At 35.3% G+C, this 15,621-nt stretch overlaps 1 protein-coding gene across 1 annotated transcript in view; it reads left to right on the forward strand.

Annotated features, from left to right (window-relative positions):
• Positions 1–15,621, forward strand: part of arid2 (AT-rich interactive domain 2) — a 98,639-nt gene that overhangs the window by 57,386 nt on the left and 25,632 nt on the right. The window contains exons 7-11 of the mRNA XM_069904133.1: positions 1,887–1,956; positions 2,377–2,627; positions 8,615–8,711; positions 8,791–9,000; positions 14,365–14,535. Of these exons, the coding sequence (XP_069760234.1) occupies positions 1,887–1,956; positions 2,377–2,627; positions 8,615–8,711; positions 8,791–9,000; positions 14,365–14,535 (799 nt within the window). The remainder of the gene's footprint in view (positions 1–1,886; positions 1,957–2,376; positions 2,628–8,614; positions 8,712–8,790; positions 9,001–14,364; positions 14,536–15,621) is intronic.

Here is a 15,621-nt window from a genome sequence, read left to right on the forward strand (position 1 = left end):
TTTATATGAAGCTTGGACATTCCCTTTCTCCTTGAGGTCTCAGTGTACTATAAGAAACTTTAAAGTAATAGGCGCCCCTGTTGAGGGTCTCTTGTCCCTTTCTTTCTTTGTAGGGGGATAGTGGGGAGAGGGAGGTCTTTTCTTTTTATACGCTGCATGTATTTATTTGTGTGTTTCTAAATTTATAAATAAAATTTTAAAAAAGCATTTAAATGAAAGATTGATGACCATCCATCTATCTGAACTCCTTGAAAAGCCATTTAAAATGTTTTCCATACATCATGATGATGTACAGGCGTGTATAAATTGCTGACCTTTTAAAAATGGATATTAAGCAAAATTTGAATCTTGCAGGACCTAATCATTCAAACTTTATCGATCAATATCTGCAACTTATGATTTTTTTGAAACAGAAATTAAGCTTGGGTTCATTTCATGTGATGTATATTGTTAAGATTTTGAATTTTAGTATTCATTTCAATGATTTCTCACAAACAGATAGAAAATGTTAGGATTTTTGTTTATTATCAAACCGAGACAAAGATCTTATATGGGAGGTGAAGGGTTCAGAATAGACATCAATGTTCTGTTTCCATTATACTGGGATGTCACTTGATAGCAGATGTGGTATAATATTTGAAGTGTGGACCTTCATTACTTGGTGATGGTAAAACATTGTTATTAGTTTAGAATTAAATATTTAAAAAGCCCATCAAATTATAAAATTGCAGTCATATAATCTTGTCATTTGTGTATTATTTACCAAATTTTGAATTCCCTTTCTAAATATCTAAATTGAGTTAATTATGGCAGAGATGATTGCGAGGAGATGCATTTGATTTTCATTAAGAGCCATTCTCATTTAAGAGTGGTGAAACAGGATTATATGTGATCTGAAATCAGCTCTCAATATCATCCATTCTGGTGGAACAATCAGCTAGGTTTGGATTATGTGTGACTGAGTGCTGGTTTTGACTTGCGTATTTGTTCTCCTGCTTTTTATGTTCTGAATTATTTTAGAAACCATTGTTCCTTCTTGAATTTCCTGGATTTGGATGATTTAAATTGAGTCAAATGCAAATTTCGGCATCAATACAAGTAAGAGCAGACTTGATTTAGTCTAAAGTTAAAAGTAGCGATGAATTTTGGTTTCTGAACCATGATCTTTGTGTAACAAATTTGGAAAGAGAGTTTAATGTTTTACAATGATAATTGAGATGGACTTTGTTTTTTTTTCTTGATGGAAAAATAGTTTCAACGTATTAGCCTTCTCCCAAATTGTCCTTAAAATCTTTGCCGGCCATTGTATGTCCCTGATCTGTTGAATTATGACAAAATAAAGGTAAAAATTTCCTCTGTAATGTTGCACGTGTTGTGGATTGCTCTTGAACTTGAGTCGGATATAAATTGGTAATGCCATGAGTGATGCTCCACACTTTTAGTATTTCCAGTTAGAAGGAGAGTCTGTTAACTGTGGTTATTTCAGTTTATGATTTCTCGGTTGCACAGAATTTTTCATAATTACAGTAATCTTCAATATATCTGTTTAGGATGATTAAAAAAAAACCCTGAATGATGACATTTGATTATTGATCTAGGGAATGATACTGTATCTGCAATTGTATACAATTAAACAGGTGCACATCTAGACTTTGATTCTTCCGTATTTTTAAAAGGAAAGCTTCCAAAATGTTTGAATTAAGAATGTTTTTGACCACTCAAGCCTGATGTATGGAAGAAATTTTTTATATAGTTCCAATAGCTCATAAATTTGTGGCTTTGTTTATGTATACATTTTTATTAGATAGACAGTTTAATTAAATTTTGTTAGAAATTGGTTTAGCAAAATATAATTTAAAACATCTTCTGTATCTTGACTTCCATAGTTTTGGAAAGGCAATGTTGAAGATGATGAAATACGAGAGCTCATTATTTTTAGGAACAATGGATCACAAGGTTAGTGAAATCAAAAAAACTTGTTAGCTGAAACAAAGCCATAGGTTGACGTTGTATATTGTGAGTCGTCATTTTAACAGTACATTGTGTGATTATATGAGCAAAGTGTCTTTCCTTGATTTTTAAATACCTAATTTGTTGTATTATTCGAGGAAATGCTGAGCAGTCAGCCTATTCCTAAAAGAATCATTCAGTCGTACACCATGGAACAGGCCCTTCGTCTCAACTCATCCATGCTAACCAAATTGGCGATCTGGGCTAGTCTCATTTGTCTGATTTAGTCTGTGTAATTCTAAGCTCTTCCTATCCAAAAATCTGTGTGTCTTTTGAATTGTTTTGGTATAAATATATATATTTTTTTTTGCCTATGTAGCCAGAGATTTTATTAATATTTATTGACGATTATTTTTTCAAATTCAGGTACAGATATAGAAATGGACGTGGAAATGTCTTTATTCCATCCCTCTGATAAACTTAGCATTAATGATGTTGAGGGACAGCGGGTGCTTCAGATAGCAGTAATCCTTCGCAATTTGTCATTTGAAGAAGGAAATGTGAAGTTACTGGCAGCTCACCGCACATGCATCCGCTTTCTGTTGCTGTGTTCCCATTGTCAGTATGCTTCCCTCAAGCAACTGGGACTAGACACATTGGGTAACGTTGCAGCTGAGGTATGAAATTATTCAGACCAATGTATTTCAGTTATTAAAGTTGTACATATTATTTACTCTTAGAAAGTAGAATATTAGATTATTAATTTAAAATGTAAAGATGCCACTTTTAGATACTTAAGATTAGAAATAGATACTTAATAATAGGAGGATTGCACATCTTGCCTTAAAACACTTCATATTTTCAACAATTACATAACTTTGATCTTATTGTTATGATTCCATAATGTTTCCTTTAATCCATTGCCTTTGCTTTCTCCTTTTGTAAATTGTATAAAATAAATTTATCTTCTGCTATTGGGTCCACATACCTGTTTACTGAGAAAACTTTGTTTATTAGGAGTCTGCCTTTTTGAGCTGGAAAAATATTCAAAACCTGTTTCTAGCACACATTGACTGTGTATTTCAAAGGCCATCAATGCTTGAAGAAAAAAAACATCTTTATCTTAAATGGGTGATCCTGTATTTGAAGGTTAACGAGAAATATGCAGATGTTGTGGTCTGCAGCAAAGTCCTGTATAAATAGGCATGCAGCATTCACAGAAACAAAAAGGTCGTAATTTTAGATTTTCTCAATACAAACCATCCTCTCCACATTCATTGTGTAAACATCTCTCAGGATCTGATGTGATTCAATTAAGTTATGCCTCAGTTTTCTCAATTCCAATCGACATATCCTGTCCAGACTTTTCTGGTAAGAAAATTTTATCCAATTTCAGATATCAATTAAATAAACATTTTTCCCCCTTAATAGTTTAACATTTTTCCTTAACTATTAAAACTGTTATGTACTCCTGCTGTGATGTCAAGAATGATGTACAGTGCCCTCCATAATGTTTGGGACAGTCGATTTTTAACTTTTATTTGCTCCTGTGCTCCACATTTTTATATTTGTAATCCAACAATTTGTGTGTAATTAAAGTGCACATTACAGATCTTATACAAGGTTATTTGTATACATTTTGTTTTGACCATGTAGAAATTACAGCACTTTTTAATTACATAATCCCCTTATTTGAGGGTACCATAATGTTTGGGTCATTGGCTTCACAAGTTTATAAGTACTCGGGTATGTTTACTTGGTTCATTGGAACAAGTATAACAGAGCTAGGGCTTGCTTCTGTGCTTTTGATCACCTTCGGAGTCTGCAGTTGCCATTTTTCAGCACGAGGACCAGAGTTGTGCCAATGAAAGCCAAAGAAACCGTTATTAGACTGAAAAACAAGAATAAAACAGTAAGAGACATCACCCAAACTTTAGGAGTACCATAAACAACAATTTGGAACATCATTAAGAAGAAAGAGCATACTGGTGAGCTCAGTAATCGTAAAGTGACTGGTATTCATTCCACCACTGATGACAGAAGAATTCTTATCATGAAGAAAAATCACTAATGGATAGGTCCATGACTAATGTTCGTAGAAGACTTCACGAACAGAATTACAAAGAGTAAACTGCAAGGTGAAAGCAATGGCAAAAGTGATATGCTTTGGGTCTTGTGCAGTTCCTTTTAAGCCTCCACTCTTTGCTCTTGTCGTCACTCTGATGATACAGGTTGATCTTGCTCTTATCTATCCACGACCTTTTGTCAGCATTCTACAGGCTCTTAAATACATTTGGCAAACTGTAATCTGGCCATCTTGTTTCTGTGGCTAACTCGTGGTTTGCATCTTCCAGTGTAGCCTCTATTTCTGTTCACGAAGTCTTCTGTGGATATTAGTCATTGACGTATCTAAACCTGCCTCCCGATGAGTGTTTCTGATCTGTCGGACATACTTTTGAGGATTTTTCTTCATTATGATGAGAATTTATCCGTTGTCAGCAGGGAGGTCTTCCTTGGCCTGTCAGTCCCTTTGCGATCATGAGTATGCCCGTTCTTCTTAATGATGTTCCAGATTGTTGATTTTGATAATCCTAATTTTGGGTGATGTCTTTTACTGTTTTATTATTGCTTTTCAGTCTAATAATGGTTTCTTTGGCTTTAATTTGGCTCAACTCTGGTCCTCGTGCTGAAAAATGGCAACTGCAGACTCCGAAGGTGATTAAAAGCGTAGAACCAAGCCTAGCTCTGTTATACTTGATCCAATGAACCAAGTAAACATACCTGAGTACTTAAAAACTTGTGAAGCCAATGTCCCGAACATTATGGTGCCCTCAAATGAGGGGATGATGTAATTAAAAAGTGCTGTAATTTCTACATGGTCAAAACAAAATGTATACAAATAACCTCGTACAAGATCTGTAATGTGCACTTTAATTGTATGTGAATTGTTTAATTGCATATTTAAAACTATGGAGCACAAGGAAAATAAAGAAAAAAAATTATTTTGACCCAAACATTAGGGAGGGGAATGTACTGTATATAACAGATGCATATTCTCCCAACTTTTGTGTTGAATTCCTCTCACAATAAATGATTTTTATTTAATGTACTGGTGTACTCTAAGGATGCATTGTCCTTGCTATCTCTTGGTGAAAAAAAAACCTTGCTGTCATCAACAGGTTTACCTTTGTACTCCGTTTGTCAGATCTTTGACTCAGTTAAGACATTTGCATCATTTCATAGCCTACTGTCTGAAGTATTTTACTGTCCACTCATAATCAGCTAAATATAGTTTTGAGTAGCAGTCAGGTAGAGAGAATAAGTATAAAGCTGTCTACATCCATAATGCTATCATGTGCGGTGTATGAACAAGGGTATACGATGCATTATTTGTATAGTGTTAGTAATACGAAAATAAATATTCCAGGAATGCTTATTGTTATCCTAATTGACATTTTTGATAGGTGCTGTCTTTACAGTGAGGATACTGGAATTAGTGACCTTAATTAGGATGGTTAGGGAAATGTGGCAGGAGTGCAAAATAGGGCATTTCAGGAATGGATTGTTAGAACTTGGGCAAACTTGAGTGCAGTATAATAGAATTATATTTTAAGTATTTCACCATGTTTTGGAATTTGTCACCAAGCTTTCTTCTTTTTTTTGAAATTTATTTATAGTATCTCCATACATTCATTTCAAATTGACTTAGTATAATATTACATAATAGATACGAAATAATTTTCAAATTTTCAACCCCCCCCACCTCCCCTAACCCCTTAGGAAACCACCTTGTGGTGGTTAATTCCCAAAAACCCAAATGGGTGTGGTATAAACCACAAGTGGCATATGACTTTCGGGAGCAGGAGTACCACCCCCTCCCCCCCCAGGCAGACAAAATACACGTATAAACCGAAAAATCATCATTTCTTGTATCCATAAAACCCCGGTCCATCAATTTAACCAATCTTATTCATAAACTCTTTTTTTTGAAAATCCAAACTTTATATTAAATTTTGCACCCTTTCCACCCTCCCAACACTGCCACAAACGAGCCTGCAGCTGACGTGGACTTTTTACCCCCTCCATAAATCTTCGTCCGCGAAGCCAAGCCAAAGAGAAGAGACAATCAATAAAAGCTTTTTTCAAGTCTTCCTGAATTTCATCCACTGAATTAAAACACCTCTGAACATCCCAGTTCAACACCGAATCTTCCATTCTTCTCAGTCTCAAGTTAAATTTGTAGCTTACTTTCAAAAAAAGTTTTTTCAAATCTTTTAAAATTTTCTTGAACATAATTCCTTCAGTCTTGATCTTCTAAAGCATCAATGTTATTCATATGTTCTTTCTTCTATGTTTCCCAATTTAATATCAAATTTTCCACTTTGTCAATCTTCTTAATGTTAAGTTGAAATTATTGTTTATTTTCAAGAAAAACTTATTCAAAATTTTTAACTCTTCTTGGACATTGCTCCTTCAACTTTAATTTTATAAATCATCAATCTTGTTCATAGTTTCTTTCTACTGAGTTTCCAAATTTAATAAAGTTTCCGTTTTTTCCAATTTTCTCAATATTAAACTGATCTTGTTTAGTTTAAAAAAACCTTTTCAAAACTATTAAAATCTGTTTGCAATGTATGCATACTCACAGATAATAAATTGACTCTTCCAATATTCCATCCAAAAAAAAATCACTGATAAACCTTATTGCAGGTCAAGAAGTTCCATATATATGTTTATCTTCAGAAAATATTTCAAATATTTCAAATCAACATTCGTCGCCATCTTTCAAAAAGGAGTCCGAAATCAACTTTAATAAGTTCTGTTCTTGAAAAAATTCCAGCACCAACTCCGGCTCTGTCTGGGAAAATAGGTCAAATTTCTTCCAAAGTCAAAGAATGTAATTTTGTTCTGTATTTATAGATAATAAATTCATCCTTCCGATATTCCATCCAAAAAAAATCACTAATAAACTTTAATGTTATCTGGATTTTTAAAACTCACAGGCAACCAATGCCAATTACTGCAATTTATCTTCATAAAACATTTCAAATCAATATTCATCACCATCTTTCAGAGGGGTGTCCAAGGCCAGCTTATCCGACAGTCCAATTAATGAGTTCCGTTCTTAAGAAAATTCCAGCCTTGACTCCGTGGTTCTGTCTGGGCAAGTAGGCCGAGTTTCTTCCAAAGTCGGAGAGTGTAGTTTTGTTCTGTATTTGAACTCTATTTTCCTTAATCTTTGTTGCCATTTTAAACATCTTTCAGAGGGGTGTCCAAGGCCAGCTTATCCGACAGTCCAATTAATGAGCTCCGTTCTTAAGAAAATTCCAGCCTTGACTCCGTGGTTCTGTCTGAGCAAGTAGGCCGAGTTTCTTCCAAAGTCGGAGAGTGTAGTTTTGTTCTGTATTTGAACTCTATTTTCCTTAATCTTTGTTGCCATTTTAAACTAAAAACAATTGATAAACAAAACAAAGACTTTTAACAGAAAAGAAATATTCTTAAAACGGGTATTTATATAACTGCCTGGGGGAGACCGGGAATGCACGTCCACGCCCTACGCCATCTTGCCACGCCCCCTCACCAAGTTTTCTTCAATTGGGTGCATCCTCCGGGAGAGCTTTTTGTGGATATTAGTCATTGACATATCTAAACCTGCCTCCTGATGAGTGTTTCTGATCTGTCGGACATACTTTAGAACTTTAGAAATTAAAACACTGCATGGATGGCAAAAAAAACTTGGAACAAAGTTTATGTTTCAGCCTTACTCTGTGATTTTGAAATGTTGTGAAATTACCATATTTGATCTCTTGATTGTTCATGTTGTACTCTTGCTTGGATTGCTGGAACTTTGGCAGATGTTCAGGAAGTAACAATATGCTAAAGGAATTGAATAAAAAAAGAAAATTAGCTGTGTTAGTGGTGAGAATGACAATTACATCAGGTTTGAACATGAAGGAGACCAGTACACAAAAATGGTTTAGATTTGGTATTACCCAGCCATGTTGAGGGAAGATATTGGAAGCAATAAGGCAGACTATACAGGTGGTTTCAGGTGCAATGATGTTCATGGATTCTTTGCATTTATTGTTATTGAGGTGGGTATAAGGAAATTGGGAGGAGGAGCAATTGTATTCTAAAACTTTCTGACTCTTCAAAAAACTCGGTGAAACTGGAAGTTCACAATTGAGGGGCACCAAATTGAATCCACTGTAGCACTAATTTTGGTGTCATCTGAAAACTTACTAACCACGGCACCTATATTCTCATCCAAATCATTAATGTAAATGACAAACAGAATGTTATTTCTTTTTAGTGTCAGATGATTTCAGATGAAAATTAAATACAACAGTGGCTATTGTTTAATTCTAACATCAATTACCAGCAAGTTCCAGTTCACATACAACTTTTTGAACTTTACCAGTGAAAGTTGGACACTAAGTCATATTTTTAGCCTTTTGATTTACCTTTGAGGCATGGTTTATTACTGCTCGTTCTGTTGCTTAGCAAGCTTTGAGGCCCAACAGCAATATGGGTATTTGTGGCTGGTCTTGTGACACCCATATAACGCAAACAGATGAAAATGGATAGTCAGATAATAGATTGCTAATGTATATTACTGCATATTAATATCAATTTGACGAGTTCTTTGTCTTTAATCTTCCAGCTTCAGTTGGATCCTATTGATTTTAAAAGTACACATCTAATTTTTCATACAGTAACAAAATGTCTCTTTTCCTGTGACAAATGTTTGAAGATCAGAGGTAAGCAATTTCAATGTTAGTTTCATAATTTTGTTTTACATTTGATACATTCCCCTCTAATGTATTGTGTAATTCCTAGGTATGGAAATACTCGGAAACCTGTGTAGAGCTGAAGATAATGCTGATATAATATGTGAATATGTGGATCGGGAGTCCTACAAGGAGATTATATGTCATCTAACTTTACCTGATATGCTGCTGGTAATCTCTGCATTAGAGGTGCTATATATGCTCACTGAACTAGGAGAAGTACCCTGTGCAAAGATAGTTAGTGTGGAAAGAAGTGTGGGTAAGTTTAAAGAATGTATTGTGTATAACTAGGAATTTATTTTTTTAAACATTTTTAACTTGATCTTCACAGTCTTAGATTTAAGGCAAATGCAATGCTGTCATTCATTTCAAGGGGAATTGAATACAAGATGTGATGTTGAGGCTTTATAAAGCACTGCTGAGACCATGGAGATTTTTAAACAGTTTTATATTTGTCAGAACAAGTACACAATGGCTCTTCATTTAAGAAAGGATGTATTGGCGTTAGAGTGTGTTCAGAGGAGATTCACAAGGATGATTCTGGGAATGAAAGAGTTAATATTTGAGAAGTGTTTGACAGCTCTTGGCCTGTACTTGTTGGAATTTCAAAGGAGAGGGGGATTTAACTGAAACATTCGAATGTTTAAAGGCATAGACAGAATAGATGTAGAAAGGTTGTTTCCCATACTGGGAGAGTCTAAGACAAGAGGGTACAACTTCAGGATTGAAGAGAGTCTGCTTAGAACAGAGATGTGTAGGATTTTTTTTCAGCCAGAAGATGGTAAATCTGTGGAATTTGTTGCCACAGGCAGTTGTGGAGGCTGGGTCATTTGGTGTATTTAAGGCAGAGATTGCTAGGCTCTTGATTAGCCAGGGCGTTGAATGTTATGGGGAGACAGGCCGGGCAATGGGTCTGAGAGGAAAAATGGATCAGCTCATGATTAAATGGTGGGACAGACTCTGACCTGAATAGCCTATTTCTGCTCCTATGTCTTATGATACAAGTATTGTAGTCAGTTGTAGCATGTCCTTTTGAACTGAGCTAATGAATGATTTATTTTTGTGGCTTTTCTTACCATCAGCTTGTGCTGATTCTCATAACATTCCCATTTCTCCTCCCTGCAACTCAACAACCTATTATTGCCCATTAACTCCAGTCTGATTCTGCTGCTACCCATGCACACTGCAAATAATTTAAAGGAAGCAATTATCCACTAATTAGTATCTCCTTTGGATGTGGGAGGAAACTGGAATACCTGAGGGAAACCCACAAAACTACATGGAAAAACTCCAGACAACAGGTTGATTAATTTTGAGTCAAGAACTGTTCATCAGGACTGGAAAAGTGGGGTGGGTAGGAAAGAGAGAACAGAGGCAAGGTCTGTGATAGGGTGTAGATTAAAGTTACTACTTTTTAAAAAAAATAATTTTATTTTGTTAATGGAAAAGAAAATTCAACATATTTGGGATAGCCACACCTGTAGAATGGAACAAAATAGAGTGCTTGCTTGAAATTTATTACATTCATTATTAAGTCACAAGGGCTTCAGTGTACCCAGGTGAAAGATGAGATGTGGTTTTTGTATATTGTTGGGAGCATTGTAACAGGTTGAGGTGGAGGGGGCAGTCAGTTAACGTGATGGACATCTGGAAACTTTGCTGTATAAAGTTGTCAAGGTAATGATTAAGAAATAGGATTTGGAGCCAGAAAAGAAAAAAAGTCTGCAATTTTTAAAGTAATTGCTACTTTGACAATTTGGATCTGGAAAGCTTCCTGTCATATGCCACTTTAATTTGCCATTCACATTCACTTTGACAGCCTACATTACATCCAATAGAAGCTTGAAAAGCAGTACACCATTTTCCATCAAAGCAAAGGGACTTGGCAAGTCAGGCATCATCCTAAGAGAAATGAACAGTTAGCCTTTCAGGTCAGGATCCTTTCTTAAGTTGAGACTCCAACTGGGTATGTTGAAGTCCTTGAGATTTAATGTTGAATTAAACTATTTCATCAAACTCCGTTCTTACATATTGATATATCATTGTTGTTTTCAGCTGCCTTTTTAAATTAAAATAATCATCTTTACACTTTTGGTCTCTCCCCATCACATACATTCCTTTTTTTACTATATTTTCTTCTCTGCAGCCTAAGATAAACATAGAAAACATAGCAGGAGCAGGTCACATGGCCCTTTGAACCTGCTTTATCGTTCAGTATGTGCATGACTGATCCTCAATCTCAGTACTCTATTCTGTCTCTGTCCTTCGTGAAGAGACTCTTATCCTGTCTCTAGGCCAAGAATTTTGTATTTCAGTGGGATCCCCCTGATGAATACAGGCTGAGTCAACTCACTCTGCCATCAAAAAACAGTCTAATCATCTTGGAAATCAGTCGTTTTCTCACTCTTTCACTTATCAAGTGTCTTTGACCTGAAATGTCAGCTGTTTCTCTCTCCACTGATGCCTCCTGATTAGTAGTTCCAACATTCATTTACAGGTACTACCCGACTTACGACCTACTCAACTTGCATCTATCCGCACATATGACTGAATTTTTAAAAAATAAATAAAAATATAAAATTTACACTGTTTGATTTGACAAACTATACCAGGGATATAGGACATGTAAGAGCCAAAATGTGCGTACTTGCTAGTCGGTGTCCCGTGGTCCATTGGTATACGCGAGTCTTCGGTTGATGCATATGTGGTGGGTTTGCGTATTGGAGTTCGGTTGGTGCATGTGTGATGAGTTTGCATATTAGAGTTTGGTAGGTACATGTGCGAGAGTTGAGCTCCCGGACGATATTGAATTTACACCCTTAACCCTTGCGCATGTGCCAAGTGAACTCCAATATGTGAACCCACTGCGCATGCGCCAACCAGACTCATGCATGTGCACAGGAATCAAGATGGCCGTGTCCAGCTTATGGACCCCGGAACGCTGACTAACAAAGTAAGTTATGCACTTTTGGTGCTTACATGCTCTGTATCCTTGTTCTGTTTGTCAAATACAACCAAAATCTATGATGAAAAAAGATGTGATTTAAAAAAGTTTTCTCTAAGACTTTGGTACTCTACATTCTTTGGCAGAATTGCAACTTGTATCCATTCAGAGATATAACCGATCATTCAGTCCTGATTATGGTTGTAAATTGAAGACTACCTGTATTTTTATTTTGGATTTTCTGCATATTGTTCTTACTCCAATGAATTAGTCAAATCAAAAATCTATCATAGATTTAAAATAGAAATAATAGATGCCACTGTTCTCATGCTGTTAGACTATTTAAAAGGGGAACAAAAATTCCCATTTTCGCAAAAGGATATTGGTCTGAAGTAGTCCTGGTAGGAAATATAAGCTCGGTAAGTTACTTGGTTGAATTTACAGGCAGCTCCTGGGTTTAAAAACAAATTCTGTTACCGAGGTGTCTGCCTTTAACTCGAATTTGTACTTAAGTCAGAACAAGTACATACGGTCAGTTAGTTAAATGTTTATCTTGGTATGTAGTATATATTTTACCTTTCTATGCATGTAAAACATTTAAGAAACACTTCCAAATATATTACAACATCTTAAACCTAATAATACAGTACATAATTGGATGATGTAGGATAGGGCTCTCCATAGTGGTTGATATCGACCCCTGGGGGTTGAAGGGACTATATAAAGAGGTCGATAAATGCAGGGGGGAGTCCATTGAACATTTTTGGTCAAATGAATTATAGAGCTCGACGTCCCCACTCCTGCCCGTAGCCCAACATCCTAATGCATTGTTCTTCTATGGTTTGGATAGTGCAGGGAGCCCGATCGTAGCGGGGGCAGCAATAACCTGCAATGCAGCCACTTTCTCTATTCCACAGCTCAGTGCCTATATTTCAAATATTTTAAACTAGAGTCTTGCAAAGTATCATGAGGTTTAAATAGCAACAACAATAAAACGTTAACTTTCCAAATTTAAAATTGTGGGTCAAAAAGAGTATCGTGCAGGATTTTCTCTTGCGATGCTGACTCAACTACACTCCAACCAGAAGTTGACAGTGTTCTACTTCTGGCTGGTTTGTTGGTTCGTAAGTAAGAGCTTTTCATAAATCAGGAATTTTTAACCCGGGTCTGCCTGTACCTACTATAATTGGTGGTTTGCCATGGTTTACCTGAAATAGATACATTTTGGAACATTTTGGGCTTGTATTTAAAATGCTTGTTAATTTGAATGTGGCACCAAACAGAAATACAAATAACCTTTTAGTTGGTTATTTTCCCTTTATGTTTCTGCCATGTTTTTGTATTTTAAAAAAACTGAAGCTGTTTTAAGAAATTCACATTTCTGTTTAAAGTTTGTTTTTCATAAGTTTAATTTGGAAGACTTTTATTAAAATATTGGAGAATAAATTGGGCAAGTGAAAAATTAAGAAAAAAGGGAGAAAATGTTTGGGAGAAAACAAAATTGTGCATTTGAGTACTAATTTTAGGTAAGTTAGTATGCAAAATGGATGAAGATAACAGGAAATGACAAGTATTGACCAAGAAAGTTACTTTTTGGTGAAGAAAAGCTGATCAAAAAACATATCTACAGTAATATAGTAATTGAGATATTAGGATATGAATGTGCAACAATTTACATTTTAACTTCGACAAACACTAAAATGTTTTTATTTGCAAGGAAAAGCGAATTAGTTCTTGTGAGAGAATTAAGACAAGTAATCCAAAACCTGGTCAGAGACTAAACAGCTTGTGATGTTACACATTTTTTCTGCCAAATTACTATATTTTTGTTTCAAAGTTGGGAAAAAAATAGTCTACACAATTGTATCTGAGTCTGCAAGCAAATAGCATTTTTTCTTTTCCAAGCAAAACATTCATTTGCCAATAAAATACACTTTTGTCAATTCACTTTCAAATTCACTTGTCAAGAGGACGACAAATGCCCAGTAGATCGTACTTGGTTCTATTTCAAGTCTTTTCCAAATTTGTATAAAGAAGTTTGAGCTTCCCTGTCACATTCCAAATGAATACCTAGTGTACTGTTGATAAATTTATTTCCAAGAGACTAGAGGTCAGAATGCAACATCATCCTGCTCTTAGCCAGTTTTGTTAATTAGATGATTTGGACAATTTTCAGAAATCCTTTGTCTTCCTGGTTTCTTAAATGGGACTGAGCATCCAAATCTTTGAAATTTGCTTTGTGACCTGATTTGTGCATTTGGTGCTGTACAGGTCAAAGGAGCAATAATTAAGCTGTCAAAAAAGAAATGTCTTTGGGTAGCAGTTAGGGAATCTTTGGAATCTGGTGAGGAAATCCAGCCGGATATGATTACTGAAGACGAGGCAATATTTTAAGAGCCTTTTATTCCCTTCCTCATCAGGTCCAATTCACCAAATCCAAACACAGCTGCACACTTTTTGGAAAGCTATTAGAGATTCCTGGAATGATGCTTTTGGGTAATATCTAGGATAATTGTCATTGAGGTTCACACTTTCTTTTTAAAAAAAAAATTAGTTTTCATCTCAATTCAATACACTGTGCATTATTTTGATACTTGAATTCAAAATTTGTTAAATTATCTGCTAATCCTCAAAATGTAATTTTGGATATTTTTGATAAGTAATTTATTTTCTCATCAGATATGCTAGTGTGTCTTGTGTCAGTGGATATCCATTCATTTGGGTCTGATACACCTACAACTGTCAAACTAATAGAACAGCAAAGTTCCAACCACCAAGCAATCTCTGACATCAGACCACAAGCAGTGGACCACTTGCAACAAGCACCAACCCAGATCACACCAGCTTCGGGTAAATGATCAGCAGTGATTACTTTTATTTAAAAAAAAATATCGTGTTGGAAATCTAAAATTCAGAACTGTGAGAAATCAGACATTGTGTTGTATTGCAGTCCTCTTGGTTTAATCTTTGATTTGCATGCTGTAAAAATGATTTTAAATGAGAATTATTTTCTCATTGCAGGCAAATATCCTTCTAATGGTCATTTCTAGCATTTATAGGATCTATGATGATAACAGATACTGCCAGAACTAGGTAGAGCCTGTATTGCAGTGGAAAATATTAGGGGAAATTAAAAGGTGTGACTTGAATGAACTGTATCGGGAACATAGAATGGATTTGCATCGAAGGACCAGTCAAAACCAGGCGTGTGTATTTGTTAATTCCACAAACTTGATATTTATGATTGGAATATTACTCTGTTAATAGTCCAACTAATTAAACAAAATCTTCCAAATAGTGAAGACTATCTAAGGCAAGAAGTTGGTTAATAAAACAAGTGTAAAATGCTGGAATTACTAAAAAAATCTCCATCATGAGATTTTTAAAAACTATAGGAAAATGGATAATGATAATGATTTCACCTTTTAAAGCAATATGAGAAAATTGTTTAAGTGATATGGCAGAGGGAGGAGTCTGATAATAGTGCTTGCTCTCTTGGCTCTTTGGATCTTGGTAGAATTAAGTTTTGTCAGGACCTACCCCCTTCCTTGTGGCTGAAGACTTGTGCCACTGAACTACTGTCAGTTGAGCAAGAATTGACAGACCACACACTGTCTAATTGCATATGACACTTACAGAATGCCCTTAGTATTTTAGTCTCTAACACTTATCTACAATTTGTAAACTCTGCCCAAATCTCACTGGTAATTCATCTTGGAATCCAGTTAAGCTACAATCATGGCTGAGAAGGAAAATATCTAACTGAATTGACAATGTCCACATGAGTAGAAATTGTTTTAAAATATTAAATTGGGAAATACTCCCCGTGTCTGTTTAAAACAAATCACCTGAATTTGCCTGTGTGACGTGCATAAATCTCATGTGAACTATACTGTTTTCATGCTTTTTTTTATTTAAAGGTTTTCTTTAAGATTA

Source organism: Narcine bancroftii, chromosome 11 (genome assembly GCF_036971445.1).
Source record: "Narcine bancroftii isolate sNarBan1 chromosome 11, sNarBan1.hap1, whole genome shotgun sequence".
Lineage (NCBI taxonomy): Eukaryota > Metazoa > Chordata > Chondrichthyes > Torpediniformes > Narcinidae > Narcine > Narcine bancroftii.